This window comes from Epinephelus lanceolatus, chromosome 4 (genome assembly GCF_041903045.1).
Source record: "Epinephelus lanceolatus isolate andai-2023 chromosome 4, ASM4190304v1, whole genome shotgun sequence".
NCBI lineage: Eukaryota > Metazoa > Chordata > Actinopteri > Perciformes > Serranidae > Epinephelus > Epinephelus lanceolatus.
The window spans coordinates 16308808-16335747 of NC_135737.1; the positions used below are offsets into that span (position 1 = coordinate 16308808).

The 26940-nt window shown below is 40.8% G+C and overlaps 1 protein-coding gene across 1 annotated transcript in view; it reads right to left on the reverse strand.

Moving 5' to 3' along the window:
- Positions 1-366: 366 nt before the first annotated feature.
- The window catches only part of LOC117259390 (LHFPL tetraspan subfamily member 6 protein), a 48119-nt gene continuing 21545 nt past the window's right edge, over positions 367-26940 (reverse strand). Inside the window, exons 3-4 of the mRNA XM_033630704.2 lie at positions 5588-5686; positions 367-1170 (exon numbers count right to left, since the gene is read on the reverse strand). Of these exons, the coding sequence (XP_033486595.2) occupies positions 1052-1170; positions 5588-5686 (218 nt within the window). The 3' untranslated portion in view covers positions 367-1051. The remainder of the gene's footprint in view (positions 1171-5587; positions 5687-26940) is intronic.

Here is a 26940-nt window from a genome sequence, read left to right on the forward strand (position 1 = left end):
AGGAACTATGAGACACCCCTTGACATTAAGCTGATGAATGCACGGTTACTTTGTGTCCCAGGGTATGATTGCATCTCAGGCTTTGTCTGGAAGACTTGGACACTTTGAAGTTGAGTAACCTGATCAAGAGGCAAATAATCGGACTTAACTAGAGGTCATGGGAATTACCTCATCAATAATAGGGAAAAGTTACATTCACAGCACTGCTCATCCTTATCCTTTTTATCGATTGTGGGGGGAAAGGACTCCCACATGTAGTGAACACTACCAAGATTAAGAGGTCATGGGAAAAGCTTTTTAGGAATGTGAAAGGAAGCCTGTTCAGGTTACCTCGGGCATATTCTTTGACTGAAATAACACTTTAAATCCAGAATTTCAATAAGCATTTATTTACAAAAAGAAAATAATGACAAAGAATACTTTGAAGAGTGAATACAAAACATGTGCTAATATGATAAAATACATTATCATACACAACGTATATTTTATGAATGTGTTAAATAAACTATGCTTAGATTTTTTGGGGGGGATCTGAAAAGGCTGAGTTGAGGAAGCAGGCAGCCAGTGTTGGATTGCTTTATAGGGATTATTGCATTTCAGTTTGTGTTTAAGGCAAGGATGAGGCATGAAGAGGAGACAGAAACACTTCACGTAACAATGAAGCAATATTACTTTTCTCTTCATCACAGGGCACACTATCACATAAACATCAATGACTGAAGAGGAGGAAGACAAAAAAACAGAGAATACTCTTTTCATTAAAGAAATGTAACAATTTTACAAACAGGATTGGTCCGTACATTTTTCATTTAAGAACAGCTTGTAAGAGAAGAACCAGTTTTCAAAGCCATGTATGTGTGTGTTGCATTATGAAACGGTCCCTGCAGTTGTCAGATGAGTTGTGTCCCATGATGTCCTTGGCACCACAACGACTTGTTGTCTTTGGTGCCTGATGTGCTGTACCGGCATGAGTCCACAGAGTCAGAGTCCTCTTCCTTATCGTCGTACCGCCTGACGTCTCTGCCTGTCCCCCGTCTCTCTGATGCTCCCTTCAGTACGGGTACTGCTTCTGCTTCTTCCCCGCAAAACAAGACAGCCAGGTGCACAGCAGCATGGCGGCAGCTGCCCCTGCCCCTGTGCAGTAATACGCCCAGCCGATCTGGCAAGAACCTGCAAAGGAGAACAGAGGATTCAGGATGGTATCTTTTCACCCTTTATTTTATCTGTCTGTTTGTCAGTTGGCAGGATATCTCCAAAAACCCATGAACGGATTTCAGTCAAATTTGGAGAGATAAGCCTTTGGCCAGGGAACAAGTGATTCGATATTGGTTTAACCAGAATGTATGAGCGTTAGAAGAGACCTGCACTCTGTTTACTCTGCATTTACAGAGCCTTTAATGAATTCTGCTCATTAATCTCACATTACTTCTAAAATAAAGGAAGGAAACTTCTGTACAAGAGCTCAAGTTTGTTTACTGCATAAAGATAAATAAACTGCAGGAGGATTAAAAACTGTCTCTATTCTAGTCATGCACCGCAACGTTAATAATTAAAGGATTAGAGACATTTTAGTTTTAACAGAGCTTTTACTCGACATTCTTCTTGCGGTTTCTGATATAGTGGGTCTGGGCAATTAATCAAATTTTATTTTGAATTATGATTTTGGCTTCCAATGATAATGAACACATTATAATGGAGATACGATTATTGTGCCGCATTTTGTTTAGCAATGAAGCTCTCTTTTGTAATGCTCTCGTTTTGTTATAAATGCAGCACACACCTTTCCTGTACAGTGGTGCACTCAGTGTTGCTAACTTGGTGATTCTCTCGCTAAGTAAGTGACTTTACAAACCCTCTTAGTAACAAAAATCCACTATTAAAAAGACAACTTTCTTTAAGTACAGTAAATGCATGATGTTTTCAATGTCAATGAGTAATTGTGTTAAATAATCGTGATCTCATTACTGACCACAGTTATAACGATTACGATTTATGCCATAATTAAGCAGCCCTACAATACAAATTATATATTATGTTATAATAACTATGTTTTATTGCATGTCATTTCTATATCTCTACCTTTATTGTCCTATGTACCCATAGAGCCCATCAGAAAGAGTTAACAACTCTTATTGGATAATGAGCAGTCGCCGTAAGAAAGTTCTTAGTTGATTCCAAGATTTTAGCTGTACATTGCAGTATTAAAGAATACATTTAATTTGGAAACTTGAGTGCTAGCTGTAACAGTATGTTAACTATTTAGTTTTCATCAAGGTTTGCATCTTCTTATTGTATGTGTGCTGCGTAAAATGAACAATAATGGAGTCAGGATTATGAAGGCCACAGCCTTCTGCTAACACACCTTTTTTGTCAGTGGCAGAAATTTAGAATATCTAATGTATTTTCTGTATGTTGTACCCAAAGAATACTACACAATACCCCTATTCTTGCCTTAGATCCGACATTGACGTGTTAATGTTAGGAGCAGAAAGTGCTGTGACCTGCTTAACATTTTTGTTGAAGCCACAACATTTCCCTTCCTCTTGTGAAAAAGAGTTAGCATTGTTGAAACAGATGCACCGAACATAGTTTAACTTCAATTGCAAACAGGCAGTGTGATATGTGCCAAATGCACTCTCACAACACAGACTTTTGGAGAAGCACACCAGTGGCAAGAAATGCTGAAACCGAGCCAAAAGCCAAAAGCAAGCACAAATTAAAACATAAAGGGCCTCCTTAAGACGCATCTTCTATAATCCTCAAAGGAAATTATGTGCATTATTAAACACGGGTATGACCTAAATCTGATTCTAAATTTGGAAAATGTTGTGATGACCATCAAGACTCCTCATTATAAACATCAAATTTTGGGAGAATGTCTGATTTAATCTAGTTATCTAATTACCAGCCGGGTGGGAGGCGGAGGAGGCGTCTCATTAACAAATCATACCAGCCGTCTTCTCACTGTGGCAACCTCATTCAACAGCCAACACTGAAAATACTTATTTCTTCCAGTCTCATTTTCTGATGCATATTTCTCTCCGTCACACTAAATGAAAATTAGCTTCCCCTCTTTTCAAATGTAGCTGTACTTTATCTATTAACATGATGTGGGAAAATTCCATTTGAAAAAAGATGTCAGCTCAAAGCAGTGATTTTTATTTTCAGTTACATTTGAAATACTTAAGTCCTGACTGCTCTCTTTGAGACTAATGAATGAGTGTGCGAAGCTGAGATTCACAGTCCTCATTGTGACATCACTTGTGTGACACCCACTGTACTCATGGGAGAACATCACAGTCTTGTCTGACTCTAACAAGAATAAGGTGAAACTGAAATAACTATGGTGAAGTCGTCTTCAACTGAACGGCACACTGAGGCAAATGTACTTGTTAACAATAATTTATATGTACTAAGAATCTGTTCTTTCAAAGAAGAAAACACAACATTAAAACTTGATATTTTACTTCTGATGACTTGGTCTGAAATGACAGTAATTAAGATGATGTGTTTAGGAATTTAGATAAGCCAGAATTATATCTTCCTAAATTATATGGATCTGGTTCACAATTAAATGCTTATAGAATAGTCACATCTATCTGCTGACATAGCGGCAGCTGTGATCTGTATGAATCCATAATTCACATGACTGAAAATGCACTAAAACACAGTGTTGGCTGGATTTTGATAGTTTTGGGCTTTTTGTCCTTTAATGCTGATAGATTTCCAAAGTACTTACCACAGATGGCTTATAAACATTAATTAACTGGTTTTTCTTACTCTTCCATCTGTCTGGAGAAATATCTCAACAACTACTGACCAGATTGTCATGCAATGTAATTCTGTTATTCGTGACACGATCAGGTCAAAACCTGCCCTTGAGTATCATTGATTGGTGGATTGGATTTCAGACCCTACAAGGGACTCTTGTGGGATTTAAAGGAATACCCTACCCCCTAAATGACCATTTACTTATCAATTACTCACCCTGTGTTGTGTTGAATTTGTGAGGAAAACTTTATTTTTCTTGCATGCCCCCACAGTGAACGAAGAATCAGAAAAACAGAGAAAATTCATGATGAATTGAAGTCACTGGGGGCCGTGTAGAACAACAGCAAAACAATACAAAAAACATTTGTTTGCAAACTCTTACATTACTCATGCCGTATAATCCAAATCTCATTTGGATTGAGCCAGACTCCATTTGGACTGAGCCAGACTCCATTGACAGAAACAGTCATTTTTACTCTCTGAACACGTGAGCTGCTGGTCTACCACTGCCTCGTTTTGTTAGTTAGTTATTGTTATTGTGTGACTTTAGTGTTTTAAAGAGTTAGTTCAGATTCACCAAAGTCACACAATAACACAACCATACTCTCTGATCGAAGTAGAGGTGGGCCAGCAGCTCCTGTATACAGCACGGTAAAATTACTGTTTTTTTTCAGTGGAGTCTGGCTTTGAAGAGAGCATCGATAAGTTTCACTTTCAGTTCAGTTTCCTGTCAGAAAAGGCTGTCTGTACTGAGCATACCACTGGATAAACGAGACTTGGATTGTACTGCATGAGTTGTGTGAAAGTTTGTTAACGGATGTTTTGATGTAGTTTTGCTCATGTAAAATGCAGTCACCTATGACTTCAATTCATCAAATTGTAGAGGCATGCGAGAAAAACAGTTTTCTTCACCAATTCAATGTAACACGAAGTGAGGAACTGAAAAACAAGTGCTCATTTGGGAGGTGAGGTATTCCTTTTAATGACTGTTTTGTACTTTTTGTTTTGCCTTGCCTTTTTGCTCAGCAGTCAATAGACATTATACTAATCTGATTCAATGAACACATCCAAGCTCTGCCTATCTTAATGTTTAAGGAGAAGGCAGAAAAAAATAACTTCTTTTCAAAAAAGTGGCAGAAACTCTAGCATGGTGGACATTGATGTAAATTGAAAGAGAGAGCAAATCTAAATGTACCTGATTACATAAGGTATGGGCTCAACAGCTTTATCAAAAATGTACCTTTGACATTTAATTAAAATTTTACAATTACACCAAATGAATTTCTCTATGTACATTAAGTAGAAGATCAAACGCTATTTGATTAGCATCAAATAAAAGCGCAGCTGCAGTATGAATAGCCCCTCCACCTGCCTAGTCTCTGATACAGAAGCATATTATTGTCTATGAGATAGTCCTGTGAATGCCAGCTGAATACAGAGCACAAATCGGGGCCCCTGCTTATTCTCAGCACATATTTATAGCTATAAAACACTCCAGAAATCGACAGCAACTGGAGGTAGTGTTTACTTTTTATCATACATTTTAAATACCAAGGGACTGTGTCCATTCAGTATATGACAGCACCAGAGAGCTGTGTCTGCTTGGTTTCTAAAAAAGGCAGAATGTCAACGGCCAGATATAAAAGTCTGCTCTCTGCTTCAAACTTTTTCATAGATTTATCTGTTCTGGGACCAGAACATTCAGCAAATACAAGACAAATTTACATAGTCATGGTTGAAGCACCAGTGTGTAATTTAGGCGCTGTGTGTATGGCTGTTGCGTGCGCATGTCCGATCTGCCTGGTAGACATCTCACCTAGTTGAAACTGGTCTGAGCTGTTGTTGCAGGTCTGTTGTACTTCCTCGCTGTCCCATCCCAATGGATAGAGTGCACAGCCAGATCCTATGAGCAGACCTGAGAACAAGGTAAAGAGAGGCTGTCAGTGATGAAGGAATCACAGGAGCTTGACTGATCACTGGGGGTTCAAAAAACATCACAAAACATGACTGGAGGCTGACAAGACAACGTTTGTGAGGTGAAAAAAGCTGCAGCAAGGACAAACTCTCACCATCAAGGTGTTCACTCAGCTCCTTAAGGAAGGCCTGTGTTGTATTTGTGAGACCTTGCCTCTGTAGGTTTTCATAATTTAAGAATCTTTTCATTAATGAGGAAGAAAATGCAAAGCAGTGTGTTGTATTTTTCCCTTTGCTGCATCCAAATATCCAGCAGGGTGAAGTGAATTAAAACTCTGGTTTTGTGTGGGTTCTCTCTCATTCTTTGGTTTATGTTGAGTGATCCGAAATACAATGATTACGTTTACATGCACATATTTCAGTATTATTCCAAGTATGACAGTATTCTGAATTTAGTGTAGCTCTTGAAAACAGCATATTCCATTGGGATTTTCTGAATTAGGCATATGGGATATGCCAGCATTATTTGGGTTTCAGGAGCATTCTTTGGACATGTATACAGCGCATCTGAAATATGTGTCCGCAGTTTGTGACACACGGACTCCTGCTCATTTACGGTCAACTCTGTGCGTTGTACACAAACCAAGAGAGGTAGAGATGCATGACCAAAAGAAAAGCCAAAATTCTGGTCTGAGGGAGAAACACGCCTTCTTTTAAACATTATGAAAGACTTGTATATCAACCGCTTTTTTGGATATGCAAAAATATCACAACGCTGATCTTTTCTAGAAGGTGGTTGAAGGAATGAAAGAGGGAGGTTGTGTTCCTACAACCATACAAGTCCATCACCGGTGGGAAAACTTTGAAAAAATCCTATCATGATGCAAATAAGCAAAATGGCACAAGCAGCTCCAGCTGTTTCACTTTTCCATATTTGACATGATAAAAAAACCTGTCAAGATGCATTAATTTAAGTATGCACGACTGCATGTAAACTGGAATATTAGTGGAATAATTATTTCCATGAGCCGTCTAACAGCCTAGAGTGAATATGTTCTCATAATAAAGGCAAAAAACAGAATATTTTGTGCATGTAAACAGTCCATGAGGTGCTGCTCCCCAAAAGTGATACGTGTGTGACCTCACCTCTATGTTGTTTTTTTTCACCTTATCAACCATTTCCAGCAGATACTGATGGGGGTTCAGCTCTGACCTGTTCCAACAGTTTTACCTAACAAGCCTCAAATCCTTTTGTAAAATGACACGGATTGTGATTTTAACACTTCATCACGTTTTTACAGCAACAAAACAAAGCACCCCTCTGCCAGCAGCTCATAAAACGGCTGCAAATGAACAACGAACGTATGCAAATAGCTTGGCAATTTCTCACAGAGGCAACAGCGAAAAAACAAGCCATTTTTCGGTACGCAATAATTACTGTAAAACTCTGGAAGACCCTTGAGGGACTGCTTTATGTCAGTGATTAAAGAGACTTATGACTGCGCTTAAAGCTGCACACAGAGACAAGAGTAAAATCTAGTCAAGGCCATTTACATTAAGGATTAATATCCTCAATATTAGCCTACAGCCAGGTCTTGACAAGTTATTCCCTGGGTGCCAAGGCCTGTCTCTTGAAATTACCCTGTAGGTGGCTCTGCCATCACATTAGCTTAATCCCCTCCAATGTGTCTACCCTGCTATCAGTTTTGGGATGTGAGGATGGCAGCAGAGGAAAAGAAGGCAAGGAAGCTCTGCCTTCCAACCTCATTACCCCTGCCATCCAGGACTGCCTTATTACATCTAGGCCCAGATAACAAGCAGGAATTAATCCACATGCTAATGCAGATGGGCTAGACAAACCGGCTAATATCAGAGGTGGAGCAGGAAAAGTGAAAAAGACATCTGTGTTTTCCCCAGCTGCAGCCAAGAGGACGGCGAATGTCATCGGCCTGCTTGTGTGAGAAAATAGACTGGCTGATTATGGCACCTGTGGTAGAAAATCAATTCAGTGAAACTCCGGCATGTTGATGAGAACGAAGGGATATAAAAAGGCTCTGACCAAGTCTGTGTCATTACAGCTCAGGATCAGAGGGGATCCAGGGATTGTCATACGTAACAACTCAGCCGTTTCTTCTTCAGCCCCTTAAGAAAACTTCAGACGAGTTTGCTTCAGACCCAAAATGACTACCTTTAGCTGAGCGGTAACAGCAAGAGTAACACATGAGCATTTGATGTAAATCCCTGTACAAGCAACCACTGTGGACCCCTGATGAATATAAAGACCCACTATTCTACAAGGTACAAAAATGCATTTAGAGGCAAGTGAGCATACACACAGTCATTAAAATATTCTCAGTTATATAATGTTATCAAATGTGTTTTGATTCAAATTTGTAACAGTAAAGACTGTAAAGCATGCAAGCATGATAATGTATTCATCATTAATATTTAACAAACTCAAAAATTCTCTTTCAAGTGTTGGGTAATGCAGAGAGATACAGCAGCATAATCAAATTGAATTTCCTTGCAGCGCAAGGGAGGGGAAAAAAACGCATAGCAGAATGTTGCTTTGTTTCCCAAAGATATTGTTATTCTACCCCACAAACTATAATATTTCCATTTGAAAAATCAAGATGTATGGGGATTCTCAGTCATTCTTTGATTAACACATTTGTTAAAATGATCAAAACCATAAAGAACTGCTGCTCTGTCGCGAGCACCTCAGAGAGAGGAATAGGGAGAGAAAGTCTTCAGTGCATAGTTTCCACATCAGGTCAGATGATGATGACATGGGGCGCTGAAAACCTAAAAGACTACAGACAGGAGGGAAAATACTGACACAACAAAGAGGAAGTATCAGCTCCATTTGTAACCACAAAAAAATCAAAGGTTTCTGGGTAAACCGCCAGTGTTTGCTGTTGTTTTTGAGGATAAACTCACTGAGCCTGCAACACTGCAGTGGGTGAAATCAATGTGAGCACTCACATGTTACCATGACACTATAGAGACAGAAACTGCAAAACATAAATCACTGTGGGAGCAGATAAAAATAATAAATACAAACACATTGCCAAGGTGTAATTCAATTCCGTATCATATGGGGTCCTACATTTCTTTTTTGGCTTTTATTTATTTGATTAATTTATTTTTTTCCCATTATAGTTAATTCCATCAAATCCCATCCTCCACACTCACTATGTGGGTTATTGAGAAGCAGAGGTAGGGAGGCTGGTGACTGGGATGTGGGAGACAGATTACCAAGAATGGAAAATGTTCTTTCACATGATGTTTATGAAGCAAGTTGCTACAGAGAAGTGTGGACTTGTGAGAGGCAGCTACCTCAGGCTCTGATTCTCCATGCGTGCTGTTGGGGACTGATACTTCCTGTCTTTCTTACTTCCTAAGCTGACACAGATGCACCCCGATCTGCACAAACAGACAGTTGGGGATTTGTGTCATTTAGCATGGGGCTGTCAGCTATAGCACTGCTTTTCAACCTTTTTTGGCTTGTGACCTCTTAAACTGAGGCAATGGCTTCTCCTGACCTCCCGTCACAGACTGCATATGAGCACACTGTATCATGTAATTCCCCCTTCCTCCCCACCACAACAGTTTTCTTGACCTAAATCTAATGTCCTGGCCAGCGGCTGGAGAACCACTGAGCTTACGGACACGCTGCAATCACAAGCACTAAACCACATCCTAGACTTCCTAAGATAAGATAAAACTTAATGATCTCCCCGGAAAAAATTGGTTTGCTGTAGCAGAAAGTCAAATAAGAACCCTGCAAAAGAAAACTGTCAAAGTCAACTCTTGTATAAAAAGACAAGCAAACTAGAAAATTGCATTCAGAAGGGGAACAGATATCTGCTTGATGTGTCTGGGGGCATATGGGTGGGGAATAAGGAGTGCAGTTCAGGCTGTGTGTCCAGCATGTATGCATGACTATGGAGGAATGAAGGAAAGACAATATGCAGGTCACATTATCAAGATGTAACCTGAGTAGAGAGGGTTATATGAAGACAAACCACAGAAACAATGTCCAATAAAACCCCTCCCTACCATCCTATTTCCTCTCAAACAAAGAGGAAGCTCACTCAATTGTCCCTCCCAGCTCCCTTACAGTCAAGATGGTGGTGAAGATAACAAGGGATTTATTCATCTTGTATCGTGCCAACTTTAATAGGTCAAAACATATTGGGTATGGGGTTAATCTGCAGATGCTCTGGTTCAAAATTAGACCAAACTTTTTTTTAATGAATGTCAGTTTTTGAGCCATGGCAAATGCCAAAATGTGGCTTGCAACAAACCCAGTAAGGCCTGTTTTTAGCTTAGCCTATGGCTGGAAATACCTTCTGCAATGTGATTTTGTTGATCTCTTGCAGCCCATACTGACTGGGTAAAAGGAGTGAGGAATCAGCAGTCAATGATGGCACAAAAAAATGAATGAATAAATAAATAAAATAATAATGACATTCCACTACATGCAAACACAGGTATGCATTTTGAAATGTTCATGTTCACTGTGCCACAAAATAAAGAAACTGATAATGAAATGGAGTCACTTTAATTCAAACTGATACTGCTGCAGTGCCGAATTGGTGACAGTCCAAAAGTTTAGCAGCTCAGAAATCGAACTGTGGTAAATGCCTAAATAACTACCAAATACCCAAATTCAAAAGACCCATATTGGCTCAAACAAATGTCTTTTGTGAATTTCATTGCTTTCCCCAAACCACAGAAAGGTTCTGTTCTCCTAGAGGCAACATGATCAACTTCAACAAGCAGCTCATTTTTCTGTGAGCAGATGGCTGTCTCATGATGAAATCATTGCAGAACTGCACTAAGCTGCCATGAGGATTGCGATGGAAGTCACCACAAGGCTGATACTGCAGTTACAAAGCGACTACATGACACTGTAGAACAGACGGACAGAAAAAAATACATCATAAATGTGAGAAACCCGCCATCACCTGCATCTACAGACATTCTGTGCACCCTACACAGATGTTATTAAGAATCAAAACAACTAGTTTCCCTTTAGCAGCACCAACTGTGCCCTCAGGTCAAACTTAAAGATGCCCTGAGCTTTCTAGGAGATTAGAAGAGGTTCAAGTGCCGCTCTATCAACACAGGCCTGGGAGGTTTGTTTGTTTACTTTGCTGCTTTTAGCCAACAACCACTGTTTGTAAAACCTTTTGGAGTCTTATTTCAGTTGCTATGGCAGCCAGCTGATGCTGATAGTCTCTTCTGGCAGAGGAGGTGAAGAGGAAAGGGTCAGAAAGAGAGAGAGAGCAGAATCTAAGAGGCCAGACAACTTATTCACAGATTGGGTTTCAATTGATCTCCACGAGGTTGTTATCACAGTGACTATCTCAGGCCTAATGGCTCCTCTGAAAGGCTATTCTATGAACTGGGAAATAAGTTCAGATAAATGGACTTCACCAAATACAATCAGTCCAACATATCAGTGTTCAATCCATAAAATCTGCTCTAATACAGTGAACTTTCTTCCGCACAACGTTGCCTCAGATTTCATCATCGTAGTTGAGCTCTCTTTTGAATTCGCTTTAAAAAGCACACATAGAAGTGCTTTGTTCCATCGGAGCTGCTCTATTGTTCCCCACCCATTTTTTGTCACTGCTTTTTACCTGAATGAAAAACTGCCCCCTTTTCATATCCCCCCACATTCTCTGATTTAGGGAGTGCTGATGCCTTTTGTCAAGCTTTCCTGCTCTCTGTCAAGAAGCAAGGAATTTCTTTACTCTCCTTCATGCCCCGAGACAATACCATTCAAGGTTATCGTTCAAAAGGCCAAAGAGGACAGGGAGAAAAGGCTGCCACTAAGCTGGAGAGAATTTTGGTGGCCAGGGAATTGGAGTGGGGACGTGCCTGAATGGGCCAGCTTAATGTAAGACATTCCCTTTTGGGCTTGGTGGATCGTCCAAAAGAGAGAGTAAAATGTAAGAGCAACTATACCTGGGAGGGCAGGCCTGTGCAGTGCCAAAATAATATCAACCTTTACATGTCCTCTGGAAAAATAATAATTCCACTCATTTCCAATTCAGTTCATGTATTTGGGCAGTTTTTCAGAAATGTGTCAATAACATGAGAAAAAGACAGAATAGGCCAGGCTGGTAGGATTAATGAAATGGAAAAGGATAATGAAATGCCTCACCGGTTGCAAAAAGGGGCAGCTATCTCACGACAACAGCACGAGGAAAAGGTTCAACACTAAACGGGTAGTTAAAGTTATAATCCTTAAGATTTCCATGGAATCAAATGCATTTTCAGCAGTAACTGTTCAACAAATTTTCATTCTGTAATTGTCTCTCCATAAAGTAATTTTCATTGTTAGTGGTGGAGTTTGCCATGCACGCTGGATACAAATTGCCTATGTATGAGGGATTCAGCAATGCAGCATGTAATCTGGCGTTACTGTTTTCAATTCTGTCTCACTGATATCAGCATCATTGCTTGCTGCTCACTCTCCTACATCCAGATCAGAGCTGTATTAAGTTACTGCTAATGCAACATTTCCTACTGCTGTTGCTTCACATTAAAGTCCTTCAGATGGTGACACAGAATGATTTTTATCACTGGCATTTGTGCTGACAGAGATCAGTCATAAGATTGACTTTTACAAAACAAGTCATTTTCAGCCGACAATCAGTTGAAATTATTGCAGGGGAGTAATGGAACAAGAAGGAGCACAAACAGTGAGCAGTGGGCTGCACACCTCCAACTCATCAGCAAGGTAACGAACTGTACTGTGCACTACTGTAATTGTTCAGTTGCTATTATTTTACACTGACTTCTATTAACCTGTAAACAAATACACCAGTTGTTGTTGTATTCCAGACAAAGTAGCTGCTCAAGCACTGTCTGTTGTACTATTAGACTATACTTTCTTTTTCAAGGGAAATTCCTTCCCTACATGGCAATAAACCTCATTCTGATTCTGATTTCTGATACCATGGCTAACATGGGTGTCACCAAATCAACCAGGACTAAATCTTAAGGTTTACAAATTCAAAATAAAGATTTTGGGCCCTGACTTATACCTGGCACAAAGCTGCGCACAGCACAGTGCAGCTGTCATTGCTAGTGTCAGACTGATTTCCATGGCCAGGCCCTATGTTGTATCAGTAGCAAATGTACTTGCACCCATCTGTGTGCACATGGGCGTGTATGTCTTAAAATGAGGTGTGGTCAGGCACATTGTTGGGGTATTACTATTTTGAGGCAGCAGAAAGCCACTGCACTATTGACCAACAAAAACCTAATCCAAAGTTAATCATTGAGTATTTTCCTGCTATTTAAGGGCCACATTATTCAGATAGTAAGATGTACACACATAGGTGGGTTTATAACGTGCATACACTCTCCTTGTTACAAACACAGGGATTGGATGGGTTGCAGTTGAGTGAAATAAGACATCATTAATGATGAAATATTACCTGCATTCTCTGTGAACATAGCAGAGAGCAGAGCAGAGCTGCAGAGGTGCTGTCCAACTCCCCATTAAGAGAGAAGCTGTGCACATGTACGCACAGGAAACAGCATAACTTCATTGATTATTTCAGAAGCTTAATAACTTGTTGCTACCTTTTGTTTTACTGTTCTTACTGCATGACTCTCAGCAGAAAACCACTCGCTTCTCCAATTTGCCAAATCCCCTATGTAAATAGTATTGGGAATAGGAGGAGACACTCTACGCCCAAAACACACCTATGATTAATCAAGAGACTAAATACAAACCCTTTGCCCTTTGCACCTTACTTTGTGCCCAGATAATGCACCATTTAACATGCAAAAGTGGAGTTGTACACGCCCTAAATGCACTTGCGCCATGCACTGTAGACTATGCACTATAGATAATTCAGAAGGACCCACTATGTGCAATCTTGCCTGTACCCACAAGATACCTGGTAAAATGTATCCACAATTGCCTCACGTTGTGTGGTTCTTTGCATGTAATTAATTGATAAATTGATTCCTTAGTGTAATTGTTGTGATATTGTAAAGATGTTTAAGGAGCTGGTCTGAGCTTTAATCAGAGAAAATGAAAGGCTCTGAGTCCCACAGTGTCACTTCAGCCTAACACGCCCATGTGACTGATCTGTCAACAGCACCATCTCTGCATGTTGAGACATGTTTCTTCCGTCACTTGAAACGCAAGGCACACATCAGCATGTACAGCTTGCATTCTTGTTTTTCCTACTACGTTTTGATTCTCTCTGTCATTCAAGTTGGATCAACACAGCTGTTTTCAGAAGGGCTTGCTCCTATGTGAGCATTTTTGCCGGCGAAGCTGGTGTTTTTATGTAAGTGAGGCGGGGATCTGGAGGTTCAGTTGAAACATTCTGGAGCTGTGAGAGATGGGGAACGAGGGGGGATGCAGAGAAAGGAGGGATTTAAAGAGAGTATGTGAAGTACATGTGATATGTGATGTGCAAAGTGATGCATATAAATACTTGCTGCTGCCAGGGGCTGGCATTCAAGCGTTATTTAGCCAATAGTAGTTTTTATTAATATTGACTTTGCTAAACTGTTTTTCCACACAGCACTTCCCATAGATTATACCTGAAACATCCAGTTGGACAAGAGGTGTGTTCATGGGAAGATGTTTGTCTGGTTGAACAATGTTGCCTCCTAACTGTAATATTCTATTTCCCACTGTGACAGGTGACTACACAAACGATCTTCCAGTCTATGGACCTATGTTGAGTCTGTTTTATGTTTCTCAGTGTTTTTGGGGGGCTTTACAACTTGAATATCAAACACAGGAAACTGTATTACTGACCAGGCCAGTAAGAACAGAGCTCTGTGGCAAACAAGCTTTACACTGGGCTCTGACTATTCATTCTAAGTGTGACCATTCTCTTCATGACAAATTTCTCCCTCTTCTCCCTCTGGTATCTGCCACCGCCGGCCCATGAAAAGGTCAAACAGTCACAAAAAGTCCGTTATCCCAGCAGCCATCAAAGGACTTAATAAGACTCATTGTGAGGTTGTGTTCATGTGAGGCCTGCATGGTTATATTTTCATGTCATCCTGCGAACACACAGTTGTTTTCCTGCGTCTTTCACTTGCTGTTTACTGCTTCTGTGCTCGTCTGGTTTTATCTGCTGTATATCACTCCCCCTCTGGGACTAATTAATAATAAACTGAACATTAACTATAGTGTTTTAAACAGATAGTAGCACACCTGGGAGTAGTGCCGTGGTCTCAGTCATGTCTTGATTTCAGGTGTAATCTTACTAAGGTCTTAAAGTTTTTTCTGAGCCACGTTTAATTTAAGAATTTCAAACAACCCCAGTTCATTTTCACCTCTTTTAGAATGTAAATTGGTTCTGCAAAGCACCTCTCTATAGATCTGGTAATTGCCTTTTTTTCACTACAGAAACTTAACAAAATGAAAAGTATTGTAGCTATTGTCAGTCACCCATTCTGCTTTGATTGGAATTGTTCCACGCACACTTTGGGGAGAGCTTCACAGAACTAACTAGCTGGGGAGAAGATGCTAAAGCCAGAGGCATTCAGGCAGTGCTAGCAGTGCTGAATGTTACTGGTCAAGCAAATGTGAATGCAAAAAGATGTACGTAAGGCTTTGGGTGTATAAAACTGCAAAACAGAACTGGGGAAAAGTTAAGCATGCAGCAGCACAAACTGAAAAACACAACATGATGCAATGTGCTGGCTACCGGCCCAGTTTGTAAAACACAATGGAAATGCAAAAAAGAACCAAATGTCCAAGCCTAAAAAGTACTTAAAAGTTGAGGTTGTTTAAAGGTCATGGTAATGGAAAACACTCAAAAGTGAGACTACTTTAAATGTGATGTTGTCAGTTTTGATGACATTTTCCTAACAAACAGGCCAAAAATAAGCCCAAAGTGATATACAGTATGTGCTGGTTTGTTTGCTTGTGCCAATGTCCTGTAACACAGTCTCATTTCTTTCCATGTCCGCCCATCAGTCACCATCACTGGCCCTGGGCGGAAAGAGCAGGTTGTGTTATATTGATCTGTTTCAGTGCTTTTGCTACAGGCATTCTGTCAGGAGCTGGTCTTATCTAATCACACTATTCATTTGTCACACAGTTTCCGGCTACAACCGGTAATTAATAAACACACCAATTACAAGAGCAGAATGAACTTCTGGTTCATTAAGCAGTGGGCATGTGTTAAGCAGTGAAAAAAAACGTTAGGTCTACAGCTCAGGAGCACAACACAGTGCATGGAGATAAAACTGGAGAGTTCTAAGTACGTAGCAAATAACTTTCAAAAGACAACGTCTTACGAATGCGTGGGGAGAATGAGCTTTTCACACGAGGGCGCAGATATTTTCTGTGCATCTCACTCTTTCCAGCTACGAACCCACGCCTCCCTGCGACCTCAACCATGTCTCCTCTGATCTCATATTGCAAATTGGACATTCTTCCCCCTCGTCTCAGTTAAGAGAGGAAGTCAAATAAGAGGCAGGCAAAAAAAAACACAAGGGAAAGAATTCAGCTGCATCCGAGAGAAAGTCCCCCTCTAGCTTTCCCAAAGTGTTGTGCAATTTTACCTTTTTGTGCTGAACTACTGGAATCTAAAGCATGAAGACAGTAGAAACAATGATTTCATCTATCTTAGTATTTGTGAAAACCTTAAGAACACCTGACTGCTGCCATGCTGCACTGGTGTTAATATGCTGCCTTGTTTTTTTCCCCAAAGTCAAAGGGAAGATTAGCTTTTGCAATATCATGCAATATTTTAATGACTTATTATCATTGTGAGGCTTGGTGGCAGGGTGGTGACAATAAGCTACTTTACTTGCACATGACAAAAAATGAGTCCAGGCCAACTTACAGTAGATTGCCAGCAACAGATTTAAAGCCTCACTTTCCTGTAATTTCTGAAATTGAAAAAATCAAAGTAGGTGAAAACCCCCTGCTAAAAAACGAAATATGAGGACCCTCTCTAACTTGTAATAAAAATCAGCATGCTAGTCTGGAATTTCAATTTAAAAAGTGATGGCTGTTCCATCCATCAGAGAGGTGAGTCGAGTGAAGAAGAAAATGTGTGAGGAGAACAACAAAGCCAAAGGGTATGGAAATCCTCCTCAGGGAAGGATCCACTTTATAGGGTCCTACAAGTGTAGCTCTTCTAACTGGGTCATGTCTGATGTGTTGAGCAGCAGCCTCCTCCCACTGACAGAAAAGCATGACGGTAGGCCACGTGTTCAAAAGTCAGCATATACCTACAGCGATGCGCTCCTGCCTTAATTACCCTTTACAATGAGCAGTAAACATGCTAACTCAAGGCCTTCTGGGGAGGGCTGAATCAAAGGCACCACAGTCTACACCTTAATATTCATGTTAATAGCATCCAAATATGCAATGAATGTTTTAGTATCTTCCACACAGACAGTGGCAGACATCAAAATGCCTCTCTGACAGCACTGGGGCTCATCATGTGAGCAGCTCCACACTGCAAATACAAAGAGCCTCCTTTCAAAAGACAATGCAACGCTTCAGGGATCGAGGAAAAACTGACTCCCACTGCCAAGTGTACAAAGTACTCCATAGCATGTGTTTAAAGTGCTGGCCCACTGCATTCACGCTGTCTTCTGGGACACATACCAGGCTAGCTTATTACCCCTGGGGATTGAGTTCAAGCAGCCTACCCAAACTCCCAGAAATCAAACATTCCCTAAACACAACAGGTCATTTTATTGTGTGGGTGTAATGTGAAAACCATTCAGTGGGAGAGGAAACATCAGTAGGCCAAGAGGCTCATTCTAAAGCCATAATGCCAGAATATAATGTGATCCATTATAACATATATATGAAAAACAAAGCATAAAGCCGAAGCAGTATTTTACCAACGTTAGAAGTCAATGCATTTTTAAATATATTGAGAAAATACTGTTTCATGGTTGAACTTAGATAAAACAGTTTATGACCCTTATTCCACCAAAATTAGTGCATGTATGCAGGTTTGTTAGTGCAGGAAAACTTGTTAAAAATAGGTCATAAGACTGCTTTTCTTTGCCAGTTGAACAGATGAGTATGTCTGTCTCTCTTTTTTAAGGTGTGTCACATTCAACATCACAGACAGGCCCGAAAACAGGTAAGTAAACAGTAGATAGCAGCATGGAGACCAGTGAAAATGTTACAGTGGTTACTTCCTTTGGATATCTCTTACTCAGTCTCTCTCTCAAACTTGGTGCCGACTACATTTTGAACTATGTTGGAGCGCTGCTCAGATGGAGACGGACAGTATTTTGCAGCAGACTGTCACTGCATCATGCTTCAAAGGGGTGAAAATTAGTGCCTCTACCTGGGAGTCATATTTCCATCACTGCTGACCGGAGCCAAGTGGAGCTGGAGCTGATAAATACCCTCAGCTACTGCAGAGTCCTTTTTAACAGGGAGTACTTGCCAATTGTTACTTTTCCTATTCAATAAAAAGCCAGATGTTAGCAGGTGTTGGTGGATTTTTTTGTCCAGTGGGAGATGGGCTTTAGAAGAGTTCACCCAAACCTGAACCATTTGGCATTAATGATTATTCTAAAAGAATAGTGTGACACTTTGGGAAATGTGCTTTTTTGCTTTTTCTTGCTGAAAAAAAAAAAAATCAATTCTAGTCTCAGGTCTTTATGGTAAATATGAAGCTACTGCCAGCAGCTGTTTAGCTTAGCTTAGCTTAGCACAAAGACTTGATACAGGGAGATACAGCTGGCCTGGCTCCTACACCTAATTAACACATACATTTTCTGACACTTGTGAGTTCATTAACTGTGACATTTGCTGCTGTTTCATAAAGTGTCGAGGCGCATGAAAAAAAAAACTTTTTTTGGTTACTTCTGTATTGACAGATATATTTTTAGTTACATGATGACACTCAAGTGTCTTCTCTTTCATCACATGCAACACATGACATGTAATAATGATATCTGAGAGCCCTTGAGGAAGAGGAGAACAGTCGAAATGGGAACACATTATGTAACATGTGAAGTAATCTGTGAGCAATATAATAGGGCAATACAATGGAGAGGCAGAAATCAGGTTGTGCGGGACTTGACATTTTGTGTGATATTGAATTGGTATTGTGATCCTACATAATCATATAATATCTGGTTTATCCTGTCCGCTCAAGGATGAAAAGCTATTTCTGCCCCGATGATTCGACAGATTGAATCTAAACAGATGTCAAGAAAAGGCAACCAATTCCATTTCATATGAAGATTTACCACTATCTTGCCTTTTTTTTATGTTGCCATGCCATCTCTGACAGGGTAGTTAAAAGTACTGAGGTAAATTGAAGCGGATGCTATTATGTTGAGATAAATGTTAGTGATGAAACTGCAGCCTCCTGGTGAAGCCTCATCTTCTTATCAATGCTGTTAGGGAGTCCTTTAAACCCACGGGTAATAAAATAACATCTAGAATAAACTGCAGTTCCTTAATGCTGATTGCGTGTAAAAGATACATGACAGAAACATTTATTTATTTCACCTTGGTGTTAAAAATGTCTGGTGTGGTAAAGCATGATGAAATATGTGAACGCCTGAGGGGTTTTCCCAAACCAATGATTATTTTTGCTTCTTGGTCAGAGCACTGGCTAAATGTGATGACTTGGTTTTTGTTTTGACAAGCACGTTCATTAAATCTTCATCTTGATTAACAGTTTGTATTTTTGTCAGTTAGGTCCTGAGGCAAACTAAAAAAACATTTAACGTAATAAAATAAAATAAATAAAACCAGCTGGATCAGTACAATCCCAGACAAAACGTAAACCCAAAGGGTTGAGCACTAGCAGGTGGGCTGAAAATGAGGCACTTTATATGGGTAATTACAGAGAATACAAAAAACATCCATGATTATTTGAAATAAATCCATGGCTTTCCTTTGTTTACTCCTGTGTCCACTTAGGAAATTATGGAAAAAAAACATGATGTAATGCAGAATGAACAATGGAGCAGTTATCCAGCATGATGTGTTTCTAATAAAAGGAGAACTTTTAAAACAGCATGGTGCCCTGGTTTCTTATTACTATGCTTCAGACAATGCAGACTTAACACCTCTATTACACTACCGCCTCCTACAAACACATGGCTTCAATCGAGCTGCAGGCATTCATGTCACAAGAGTCAGTGGATGGCATGAATCCACAGATTATAGCATGGGAGCAAGGACGAATGAAAATCAATAGTTCCCGGAGTCCTTGCAAAACTGGCTCTCACTGAGATGTTTCAAAGAGGAAAAATAACTCAGAAGAAAGGAACAATGCTATTTAAGCACCAGAGGTTTCATCCTGCAGTCAGAGTGGTTCAAGTGCACTTTCACTCTTATTGGCTTCTGCTCATTGCACGTGGAACTAATAGCACAGTATGCTCAGACCTCATGTAATTCATCAATTGGCTCCTTACCTCAAAGCGTTGGGACTAGAAAATGAAATTCGGTATGTTGGACACAAGTCTGTTAAATGAAACATTTTATAGTTTGTCACTCTGTAAAGCTAAGCTCTAAATTGACCCCCAAAAGCATTTGCAAGCACCTTCTACAGTTTCCACTACTGCCTCTAGTTTTATAAGAGCAAAATTTTGCATCTAAAAGAAAAAGACATAATCAAAAGCCAAAAACAAATTCAATTTGCATGGGATTAGTAAGTATTATCCAGGGAACTTTGACTCAAGATGTAGCAGGTAATTCACGCTGGAATTTTGCTTAAATTACAACCATGGCAGACTTGCATTGGGATTAAAATCGTCAACGATCTCCCTCAATTATACAAATCACTTCCCAACCTTAGGTTATATTAGTTCCGTGCAAATAGAGCTTTATAAGGTTCCATCAGTATTCATGAACATGAACGACTATCTTCAGAAGCTTAAAAATGAGAGATAAAACTTGGGTCTGCCGCACTGACGATGAATCAGAGATCAACTTTGTGGGATGAAACTGTAAAACTTCACAGCGAAATTAACTTTGTGTCATTATAGAGCTCTCAGTGATGAGGCAGAGAAAGTTTGCCTCTGTAATGTCATGTGCCCACAAAGGCTCCCTTTCACTGTCAAAAGGGCTCGTTCACAATACGCCCCCCTGACTGAATCAGTTTGAGTGCATGTGGCTCTGAGAGGGACTTGTTCCTGCTCACAAATTACGCCTGAATGGTCCAAGATCATAGGTCACTGCATGTGCAAACTCCTTTTTCCAGGGATGAATCTTTTTTTTTTCTTTCCCTGAATGTTGATTACTGTAGCACTGTTACTGTAGCCTCACAGTGACTGAATAGCCTGACAAGGGCCACTGAGAATGTACCACTGGACATTTCAGAGCTAGTCAGTCTGATTGATTGAGCCATAAAGAGTTTGTCCGTAGGGCTAACAGGACTCGGATAAAAGATTAGGAGTCTGTTGAGTCTTGATTAATGTTAGAGGATATAACCTCTGGCCAGTGGTGCTGAAAGATTTATATGATCGGGGTCTCAGTGGCAAAATATACGCGCACTGAATTGGAGCAATTTGAAGTCAGCGAGGACAGAACAATCACAGGGTATCCCCAGGACACAAGCTGAATCAAAACAGAATTGTCACAACTCCATAATGAGGCAAACACGCATATTAACCAACAGATGAAGCAGGACAGCAGCACAGGCGACAAAACAGACTAAAAGAGATATCTCAAAGGCAACAAACCCAATTTCATTTTTGCTGTTTTTCCAAATCAGAAGGAATGTGATGACCGTGGGGGGGAAAAGATTCCTCTGCATATTTATACAGGACCTTGTCTGTGTTAAACCCTGCCCCACCCCCTGGACTTAGGCTGCCTGATTAGTATTCACTGAATTCATTAAGACACAATCGCTGGTGTCTGGGAACATGGGAACTCTTGATGGAGGAGAGGTTGAGTTCAGCCCACTGGGTAAGTCCCTACAGAAAAAAACCCAGCCCCATCCCCCAAACCTGAAGGTCACCATGTCCTTACTCAGCTACTGATCTGATGATCACAGGCAAACAGCGGTTGTGGGGCTCAGTGTTAAGATCTTTATTTGCACATGCTGTGTTGTTGCCAGCGTGCAAAGATCTGCGCTGTGCCTGAGAAAAAAGGTAAATGTGAGTCTGACTTTTGGCTTGATTTGTCCCCAAAGGCAATCAGCCACAATTCATCACCCAGGAGGGAGTGTTGTTGTGCTGTGTTATAATATAGTGTTCCTCCTTGTAAGCTATAAAAAAATATAAATAAGATCAGACTTTGTAGCCTGCAGACCATCCATCCCTCAAAAGTTGCACCCCACACCCCCACCCCCATCCCTACCCCCACCTCTGCTTCCCCAACTATTAAAATCAATGTTGAGATGAATGAACAGCAAGGACCAAGGGGGACACCAGGTAGAAAACTCTTCCGGCTGCTCCAATGGTTCATATGTTAGGGAGGCGAGCTTTGGTTGCGTCCCGGCAAACCGGTGATGAATCATTCCTCAGGGAAGCACTTACACACTTCAGCCAGTTTAATGAAAAACACCAAAAAACCTGTCCTGCATGAGAGCTTCACAATAATAAATCACAGGCGAGGAGAAAATATTGCATACGGCCACGGTGCACAAATCCAATAGAGTTTGGCTTAACTCTGCTCTCACTGCTGGACTGTCAATCTTGTGTGTTTCCGTCACCCTGCTGTTATCAATTTGACTTGCAGCTCCAAATCCAAATCTTTTCGTCATCACTTCCTATGCCTGGAAATGATTTCAAATTATGAGAGAATTATCAAACAGAGGCAAAAACATTGCCCTGGGGTTTAATATAGCAATTCTCGGTTTCGCTTCAAGTGGTCTCTTGATGGCTGAGCAAAGATCTTTTGCCCGCACCGGTTTTAAGGTGTTTGCAATAAAACTAATTACCATTAAAAAAACAAAACAAAGGAGAATAATAGGGAGAGCAGCTCTGGCAGTCCACAGCGTATATCCCAGAGAGAAATCTGTGCCATATCCTGAAGCTTCTTTCTGTTTTCCTCCACCACAATGAGGGGGAAAGACTTTGATCATCTACTATACTGTATCTCACTCACCAGAAGAAGAGGAAAACAGAGTCAGGGCATAAGAGTTGGGTTTCCACACAGGGGAATGCAGAGCAGAGGAAAATGAGGTGAACTGTCATGAAAAGAAAAGCAGAAAAGCTCCGGCAGCTGCAACACACTTGACAGCAAACCAAGCCCGCTGAAGCAAGTGTCAAACAAAACAAATTGCTAAACCTTTTCTGACACTCAGCACGGTCTCTGGATTGTCACGACAAGAGTGGAAATTAAGTTGCCAGAGACACAGACTGCCAAGGATAGATCACCAACATCAAGAATAATGCTGACTTTGGTGGTCGTGGCGAGGTGTGAGTACAAGCGCGCAAACGAGATATTGGTCCGCATCTGAGAATTAATTCATAAATCTTCGGTTATTTGTGGTCCCTTCATCCAACATTGGATTGGAATGCTTTTGCACCATGTTCAGTTTTTGTCATGGAGCCAAAGCTAAAATGCTTTTTAGCCAAAGCTTCCTCTCAGCAGGGACCAAAGTATTCCGTCTCAAAAGATTTTCTTGTGGAGCCCAGGCATGGCAAGCGCATAAGCATGAACGTGACAGCGCAAGTGAGTCGATAAACACACCCAGGCAGCGCACATTCATTTAGGAAGGAGGGAGTACTTCAAAGTTCAGCCGCCGGGGTTAAGAGAGAATACAAAGGAATAAAGAGGAATCTGTGCTGGCTGAAAAATGCATTTTGAGATGGACAGACACTGATACAGCAGCAACAATAAATACATCCGTAGTCAATTCAAGCTGAAGTCAAAAGAAAGAAAATAACTATTTGATGTTTTTTAAAAAGTCTAAATCACGCCACTATGTTAATTAATTCCATATATGTGTGTTTGAGTTCAGGTATTTGAAGAGTAAACATTACAGAATAGCATAGTAATATGCAATATATTATTTCCTGCAAATCCCCTCATAAAAACTGTTTTGTTTTGACAAAATGTCCACAGAAAAGCAGAGGCTAAGCATTAACTATAAATCACAGTAGAACACAATGACACTAATGCAAGAAGAAGTAAAAATGCAAAGGGAGATATATGAGATGTATTCCAGTGGAAACAGCAACAAAGAAAGGAGTATGTTCTTGTGTATGTGTGACTGTGATCAGGGGCATGTTGCAAAGGTTTAAGGTAACCATTACTGCTGAGTGTAGCAGCAATGGGATTAGTGGTACCCGGAGGGCACAGATGGCACCGAAATCCTCAGAGTCGTTCTGAAAAGGTCACACAAAATACAGGAGAGCCACCTACTCACCCACCCATTCAGTGCTGCTAACAGATTCCTCGGGCTGGATTCTGCTCTGGCTTTTAGTCCCTCATCAATCCTCTGAATGCCCCACTATCATTCTTTTCAAGTGTGTAACAGAGAGCAGAACAGAAACACCTTTAAAATGTCAAAAGGCAGCAGGTCCGACTCGCGCTGTCATTGACGAGATTGTGGCAATGGCTGAATTCAACAAGAAGCTTGTGGCGCTTTAGAGGAAAACAGATTTTATCGCAGCCCTTTTGTTACCATGTTTAATGGGATAGGAAGCAAGAGAGAGATGAGATGCAGAGTGATGTATTAAAAGACATTAGTCTTTATGGCCGTGCAGAGAACAAATGAATCCCTGTGCACCTTGTAATTTAGTCTGAAGGTCATTTTTGACCCTTTCCATTCTTCTCCTCTCATTCATTTGTTTTTACCACACCACATGTACTGTACGTTCTGTTGTTTTTGCACTGCAGCAAGGAGACTTGCATCCCTCTTCTGTCTTGTTTTGCCATACTGCTGCGTCTGTGTATTTCCTGCCACCATACGGTTGCATTCTCCCCAGGCGCTGGCTCCTTCACCAACACCATATGGCAAGGCCAACTAGGCAGGCAGTGCTCTGTAGGATTCTCACAACATCTCTGTTATCCGTGTTTTCTTTGAGGGTTCCAATACACCACTTACAGAGGGTCATTAGTGTATATAGAAAATACTCATACAAACCAACTCATATACAATTGGAGCACAGCAAGACAGCAGAGCAATTAGTAGAACAGACTGCAATGTATATAGGCTCCCTGGATAACAAGTGGTGTACACGTCTGCTGCCTCAGGAAAGTTTTCAGGTAAGAGCCTCTTTGAAAATCAGTGCATCTTATTTGAGATAAGGCAGGCAATTCAGACTCCTCACTCTTCTCAAATGATACAAGTAAGCTGTAGAAAATGTGCAAACTCACTGCATAAAATTGAAGGTCTCATGAAACTGTACTCTAATTTTCATTATATCTGCTTTTTTATTACCGAAACATGGGCAGAGAAAGGAGAAACTAAAGTTCTTGCTTACACTGCTTTGTGCATCATGAGGTCATCATTAAAAATAGTTGGTTTGTCAGGAGGTAGTTGAGTAGAGGAGGGAGTTTGTCTGGAAGGCTATTAGCCCCCAAAATCCTCGTCCTTGCTCCACCATCCAGCTTGTAAACTCAGAAAACATCCATAGAGAATGGACTGAGCCTGATAGCTGGCAAACCAATCACTGAACTGTGGGGAGCAGTTTAAATGATGACATGAGTCAAAACTCTCGACACTCCAAAAACCTAGTGAATAACTACTTCCACTTGGTGTTGTGGATGTAAAATCAAGTGTGATTCTGTAACTGGACAGCTCATTTCTGACTGGTTTTGCTGGATAATTTATGAGGATGTTGACAGTGCTGACAATAGCTGTTAATTTGAAGTTGATTTAGAAATCAGATGGAAAGTTACTGACAGCCAAGTAACAGGTGTGTTCATGCAGTCAGGTGCAGGACGGGTTCATAATAATGCATGAGTGACGGAGAGCACTGTCAGTCAACTGCTGTGTAGTGTGGTTGAAATTCTTGCCAGACCAAAATGAGCGAAATTTGTGGGTTGGCTGTGTTAGCGAACCATTTTATTCCAAAACGCAGAAATTACAAGGTGCAGTGCAGCAGTATTTTGGTCAGTACACGCTGCACTGAAACTGTTGTTGCACTTCACCTTGGCAATACACCATGTACGCTCCCATCAGCTCCTCGGCTTGGGAGCTGGGCTGCATTGCGATTGGTTGGGAGGAAAACAAGTCTCAAGCACCTTAGTTAATGTTTTTGCCCTTTGGTTTATTTGGAAAAATAGCTTTTTTCCCCCATTTTGGCAGCAGAGGTGTTAGAATGAAACCAACCTGTAGCAGGAGGAAGTGTGAAACTGAAACTGGAGAGAAAGCTGTGAATCGATTTACCCAAACTGTGGTGGCAGACAGACACATGGATGATGTGTTATCAGGTTAGGATAAAGCATTGGTAGAATCACACTTCATGTGTTGAGTGGGAGGGTGTTACGACTATATCTTTCCTCTGCACAGGCATCATGTAAGAAAACTGAATGGTGACCCATTTTCTGATGAAAACCTTTCTACCTATGAACCAAAGATAACATTTTATGTTAAACCATTCTAATCAATTACCTACTGATGCAACTGATACCAGTGTCATCACATGAGGAGTGACAGAGAGTCAGCACCACCCCTGACATCTGTGAATGATTACAAGTTGTAATGTGCCAGTGATAAATGTGTGAACACGAGGCGGTGATGAATTTAACACTGCTCCCCAAGGAACTGGGGCCTTCCATTACATGTCTTATTACTGTGTCTCCCTCCTGATGGCTTAATTGATCCTTGTGGGCCAACAAAGTAAACCCTCATCCACCCATCCAGAGATTATGATACCCGATAGAAGGGGGAAAAAAACGACCACAGCAGCTTTTAACCCAACTGGCCCCTTGTTCAACATTCAATTACAGAACTACAGTCTCTTGTAATATCGAGCAGTCTCCGGACCATAAAGGTGAATGCAGCGTTTTATCACATAATTTAATTTTCATTGGATGCAACTTGTTTTTTCTTCAGCTGAGAAAACATGAAAATAGGGCCACTAGTCTGAGTGGCATGTCCTGCTGCCAGGGCTTCTGCTGTGGTGCGTGCTAAACTGAGCGCCTTCATGGATGAATTCAGAGGAGAAATGCAAAGCACGGAGGAATAGCACTTCTTTCTACCCACAGAGGTTGACCACGGCATATGCTGCCGCTTATTATTCCCTGTGTCTGCCTGTTTTCCATTGTATTTATAGCAGGGGGAACTTGATTTAGATCTGCTCCATCTGGTGATTCGTTGTAGGGATGGGTGCCACATCTTCCGCTCTTCT